Genomic DNA, 6,048 nt, shown 5'->3' with positions numbered 1-6,048 from the left:
CAAATAAGCCATTTTCCACCCTGTTACATGGTAGAGCATGACATTTGCTTATGAATGATTTCTAAAGAATCTATGTATAAGCCTTCTTATGCCTTGAATTGTTGAAAATGTAAAATGTGTTATTATTACTATATAATTGGGCTGTTTTTTTTCGTTTTCTTTTCAATTACAATTCAAACGCAAGGCTATCGAGTTCAAAACACGATGTCCTTTAATTAGGCCTTCTGGAAAACCTCAAACTAATGTAAATGTAATAAATAAACCTACTATAAATACTAACCACCGCACAGAAATGATCCAGAAATAAATGATCTTGCCCATAACCTCTATACATTACAATCATTGTGTTTGAGGCAATAAAAGAGCCCACATATGAAATCCCTTTATGATTTTTATTCTACCCACACGTCTAGCCTAATGACACCAAATGAGTAATCAAACGCATGACCTGAAATATCATGGCACATTACCCAAATTGTTTAACAAGTTAAATGCAACAATCACAAATAGACAAAGCTCAAGATGTTAAATCGAAGGCAACATCTCGAATTAACTTTTGAACTGCAAGGAATAGCGAGGGCTGTCTTGTTGCTTTATTGTCTCTGACGCCATCAAGCGGTAGCAAATGTTGCTGATTCAAGAAGGAATATCCGGCATAGTCCGGAAGGCCTAGGATCGAAAATGCTGAATGATCATTCATTTGTGGCATGTACTTTGCTGACACTTATTGTAGGTTTGTATGTTGTAGTCCAATTCTTTACGCATTTCTCAATTCCAGCGAAATTGAACATTTCCAACAAAGACATGTATTTTTACAGAATCCGCAAAACATACATAACCGTTTAATCAGACGATCAAAAGTGAAGGTATTTTGGCTACTGGCCTACACAAAAAAGCGTAATACATGTGGAATATCGGATGACAAAAACGGTCCCCTAATTTTATCTGAATGCAGGCTTTTATTATACTAACACATTCTCAATCTGAAATATGTCATTTTGTTGATTCTTAGTTGCAGTCTAAACCGAAAATAATTAAAATACGAATGACTTTTGCAAAATGTATAACGTAAAAGTGGTAAAAGTACACCCATCCAAATCACAAGGTCATTAAATTATGGCATGAAAATGAATTGCAAAAATTATACTAACTTTGAAAAATGTCCTCTTATTTCGTTAGACTAAAATATTTAAAGATAAGAATACACTTCATATCATGTATTACCTTCTCACCCAATGTGCAGTTAAAAATATTCTCACATTTTCAAAACAAGATTGGCAGCCTATAATCCATACAATTAAATATCGGTGACATATTTACTTAAAATACACAAGTATAATTCTAATATCGGCAAATCTGTCATTGACATAATGCATAATTAACGTGAAACTTCGTTTGAGCATGGTAAGGATGATCTATTTATACGTTTTCTACAGAAGATATATTAGTTCAATTACCAAATGTGGTGATTCGAAAATGATTGTGGTTTGAAATGTGTAAAATTAAATAGGCCAACTGAATGTACTTATTTCTATTGAATAAATAAATTCGCTTTTTATATAGGCACTGGTATAAAATCTCATGAGCATGCAGCCATCTTGAGTAGATCAACACAAGGAGAAAATTAACATATAAATTGTTGCTAACATATCATAAACCAATGCTAATGGTTAACAACAGAAAGATTGTGGCATTTGATTTGACCATTGTAAAGGTAATATTAAGATATAAATTGGTAAGATGACTCTATTCTAATAACACAGGAAATATCCCAAATCACTTTCTGAAGAGCTTCTTGAAGACACTCTTGTTCTTGGGTTTGTCTTTGGTCTCAGGGTCATCGAGGCTTTGTGGAGGTAGAGGAGGTTGGGCGGTGGGGGGCTGGCTCCTCTGTAAGGAACTCTGGCTCTGAGTTATTACAGTCCCTGGAACAAGACCGCACATTATGTTATGAGGCATCAAAGTATTTCAGAGTTTTTTTTTTTATAAGGATTTATTAATAATATTACAATGTTAACATTCCCCCCCAAAAATTGTGAAGAATTTAATTTCTTTCTGTACAAAAATGGTTGTTTGTAACCATTGTGTTGGTTATGCAGTCTCACCTGGAATTTATTTCAGTTTCAAAATGGTTGTTATTGTAATATTTCAAGTTGTGGGAAACTAATGCATGTGTAGTCTCACCTTCATCTTTGGTCCCCCCTCCTGTAGGGTAGCGGTGCTTGTTGTAATAGGTATGGGGGGGCTTTGGTGGTGGCCCTATATCGCTCTCAAAACTTTCATTGGAAACCACACTTTCTCTGGAGCCAACTCTGGAACCAACACTTTCACTGGAGCCAACTCTGAGAAACCCTTTGTTCTCAGAAGCATCATTGATGTTGACCTGTTTGGAGTACTGGTGATCTACTGTGTCCTTTGAGGAGTTCCTGAAAGAAATGGGAATTGGCAAATTTTTCAAAAAGCAAGACACTATATTTACTCAATTTTATAATGAGAACATCACTCAAAAACACCAGGATTCAAATAAATTGTTCATTTGGCAAACTATTCGGTAAAGGCACTGGTAAAAGATGTGTTATTAATTTATAATAACAACGTTTTAAGAAATGGCCCTTCTGTTTGATAGTTGTCTTACCCAGAATCCTCAGAATCAGAGGAGCTTCTAGACTTGGTGCAGTTCTGAAGTTCCTCTACCCATTTGAGCTGCTGCTCTCGGCTAAAGGCAGCGAACAGGTACTGACTTCCATCATCCAGACTAAAGGACATACACAGACAGCAGAACAGACGGTCACATACATTTAGTCAGAGGAGCAGTCTTTGTATACTTTATTACAAGTCATCAAACTTCTAACATGGCATGTTTTATACAGTACTTAGAAATAGCTTGATTTTTCCACTTTAAGCATGGATTCTCTGTCAGTAATGTGAAAGGCTCACGTTAGTTTGAAGGTATGGTCCTTTCTCCTATAGTATGGGTTTTCCTTACACACTGCTCCAACCATATTGATGGGGGGCCATAGGGAAGACCTCTGTAAAAAAAAAAGCAGTGACATACTGTACGTTCAAAAGTCATTGTTCTCTCTAAAAGCACCTGTGAATTTAACTTGAACTTTTTCTGTAGACTTGATGAATAAGCAGTACCTCTGTAGCTGCGTCTCTGTCTTTGAAAAGATTGAGTGTCTCCCTCTCCAGTAATGCATAGACAGCATCCCAGTTCTCCAAACCCTGAAAACCAATACAGTTTCACAGTTTTACTGCTTTATCTAACTGTAAATCATGAATGATTTGATCATTAAAAAAAAACACTGGAGATGACCTAGCATCAACAATTGTTTTAGGTCAGAATGTTTCGGTCCTCCACATTGAGAAAATAAAACAGGGTCTTACTTTGTTTCCGCTTTGTTTCACCTTGATCTCCAACATCCCATCCATTCTGGCAGGCACTTGACCACTGACCTGCACAGATGTAAACAACACAGTTCTCAAGATGGAAAACAGTAGACGTAGTGTAAAACGTATACAAACATGTGGTATCCACTCAGACTCAGAGTGTAGTTTGTTAATTAGTTAGTTAGTGATCTGATCTCACATCAGATGTTGAGTCTGACAGCGTAGCCATCTCCTCTGGTAGGTCCTCTAGTTTCCTGTGGTGTAGCAGTAGAGGGGAAGGGGGCAGGTCTCTGGAGGAGGGAGGGACATCTCCGGAGAGGGGAGGGAGTTTAGGGGGTGTGGTGGGTTCATTATCTGGCTGCTCAGGATTTTCAGAGAGGACAGGTGCAGATTCAGGTGAGGGTAGGGGAGATGCATGTGAGGCTGGCTCAGGTGAGGTTGGGGCTGGGGCCGACACAGGTGTTTCTGGGGCCAGCTCCTCATGCCTAGCTAACTTCTCTATGAGGGAGAGCCTTGGCTTGGGGGCGATAGATGGTCTATCTGTGGGAGGCAACTCTTCTTCCTTCACTGACAATCTATGGGGTCTGTAGCAGGAGTGGCTACTGCTCTCTGTAGTGGGAGAGGATGGAGGGGATGGAGGAGGGTTGACTGGAGGGGCGAAGCGTGGGGATCTAGAGGGGGCCACAGAGGCAGGGTTCTGGGTGGTCAGGGCCCTAGGGGCGGGGCTGGGAGGGGGGCTACTGGAGATGGAGGGCGATGAATCTGGATCAGGTGTTTTGCTGGTGCTGGTTCTGCGGACCCGGTCTGTGGGTTTTAGGGGTTTAGGGCCAGTGGGTCGGGGGGTCTTCGGGTCAGACGGTTTCCTCTTCAGGGAGGTCACCCTGGAAAGCTTCTTCCTGGAATTGTCTCCATCATCACCATGGAGGCTTTGTAATCTCTGCTCTCTCTAAAAAAGATATAATAAAACTACATGTGAGAGTAATCTACTGTATCCATGCCAAAGCCATCTTTTGGGTTGTCATTGTTCAAAGAAAACCAAAAGGAGTTGTATGGTTTAATGGAGTTAGCCAAAATTCAACAGCCATAACATCAGTTGTCAGGAAAGGTGAATAGCGTCCTCTCATCTTTCACTCACCTGTGTTTTCTTCTTCTGTAAGGTGCTAAACCTGTCACTCTGGGCTTGAATCATAGCCTCCAAGTCCTCCTGTTTCTTCATCAACTCCAGAACGTCTGACACAGAGTCCTGGGAAAGGAGACATCACTGAGCATCTTAACCAGGCTTAACCAACGTTCACTTAGTGGGTCGAAAAGGAAAATACATAGCACTAAAACCAATGACCAGTATCATCAAAAATCTTGAATTGAAGATAATATTCACTATTTCATACTATTGTCAGAAAGCATGATGACTTATATAAGTGACAAGGTTCAAACCCTGGTCTCCTGTGCCACAATCCTATGTTAACACCTAGGCTTTTAAACGGGCTGTCCACCAGTTAAAAGACTCACCCCGTACTCCTCTACCCTCAGAGTAGCTTCGTAGGTACTGAGCCAGTGCTCTGCCTGCTCCAACTCCCTCTGTAGATGTAGGATCTCCAGTTCCTCCTGGTACAACACCCTCCTCTCCTCCCAGACCTCTTGCACCCGCGTCTCCAGCTCCTGCAGCTCCAGAAGACGCTCCTCCAACTGCAATTTGGCAGCAATAGATAGCTTTATTAAATGTTCCTATAACAATATTTAACATTGTGACACAAGACATATTCATAGAAACAAGGACAATAATGCTTAAAATAATGCAGAAAATTCAATAGCAAAAGAGAAACGTAACATTTCCGGATCTTGCCATTACATTGATGTTTAGGTTTCTTTGACATCATGTCTAAATTGTTAAACACTGTGCTATTACCTCTTGGCACATGAAGTTGCCTTCCTCCACGAGGTATCTGCCCTCATCTTTCACAGCCTGTGATTTGTTGAGCTGCTTGTCAATCTGAACATGGTACTCTTCGTGTCTTTTGATTAGCTGCTCCAGGTCAGCACCCTCCCCTCCTGACCCCTCCCCTCTCACCAGGGACAGGGTCTCTTTCAGCCATGCCCTGGGCAACACAGGGAAAAATAAAATAACCTCATGATTGAAAACATAATAGCACTTCCATTTACTTTAAAAATGTTCAAATTAGATCCAGTTCACACCTCAATAATTATGCGTTCATAAAGCATACATTACACATCTATAAGCACATCATAAATGTGACATTATAGAATTGGGTCTCATCTTGGGTCTTATCTTATCAAACCTAATTACATGAAATCAAAATAAGTAGACCTACATGAGTTCTGTCCACTCTGTGAGGTATCTCTGCATAGCCTCAGCCTGCCCCAGTCTCTTCCTGCGTTGGATGGCCTTGGCATGCAGACTAGCCCAGCTAGCCTCCACTTCCTGTAGTCTCTCACCCAGACTGGCCTGCACCTGGGGGTACTTCCTGGTTAAGCCCCGCCCCTCCTCTTTGGTCCGAGACACCTCTCCCTCGATGACCGCCAAGTCTCTCTGGAAACAAACAGTTATTTGATGGGTGAGTTAGTGTAACCGGCTGTTAGCCCACCGAGGTAAAGGCATTCATTTAGGGAGCTAAAGCAAGTCATCAGGTCTTGAATGGC

At 41.0% G+C, this 6,048-nt stretch overlaps 1 protein-coding gene across 3 annotated transcripts in view; it reads right to left on the bottom strand.

Annotated features, from left to right (window-relative positions):
• Positions 1–378: 378 nt before the first annotated feature.
• sptbn5 (spectrin, beta, non-erythrocytic 5) overlaps positions 379–6,048 on the bottom strand; it is a 66,177-nt gene continuing 60,507 nt past the window's right edge. For all 3 annotated transcript variants that reach the window (XM_014192723.3, XM_045717484.2, XM_014192732.3), the window contains 11 exons: positions 5,721–5,938; positions 5,297–5,486; positions 4,900–5,076; positions 4,526–4,633; positions 3,590–4,336; positions 3,388–3,456; positions 3,142–3,225; positions 2,938–3,029; positions 2,636–2,755; positions 2,185–2,426; positions 379–1,925 (listed from right to left, as the gene is read on the bottom strand). In XM_014192723.3, coding sequence (XP_014048198.3) covers positions 1,777–1,925; positions 2,185–2,426; positions 2,636–2,755; positions 2,938–3,029; positions 3,142–3,225; positions 3,388–3,456; positions 3,590–4,336; positions 4,526–4,633; positions 4,900–5,076; positions 5,297–5,486; positions 5,721–5,938 — 2,196 coding nt within the window. In that variant the 3' untranslated portion in view covers positions 379–1,776. The remainder of the gene's footprint in view (positions 1,926–2,184; positions 2,427–2,635; positions 2,756–2,937; positions 3,030–3,141; positions 3,226–3,387; positions 3,457–3,589; positions 4,337–4,525; positions 4,634–4,899; positions 5,077–5,296; positions 5,487–5,720; positions 5,939–6,048) is intronic.

The sequence above is a fragment of the Salmo salar genome, chromosome 01, assembly GCF_965601325.2.
Source record: "Salmo salar chromosome 01, fSalSal1, whole genome shotgun sequence".
NCBI lineage: Eukaryota > Metazoa > Chordata > Actinopteri > Salmoniformes > Salmonidae > Salmo > Salmo salar.
This window is presented reverse-complemented; position numbering and strand designations above follow the sequence as displayed.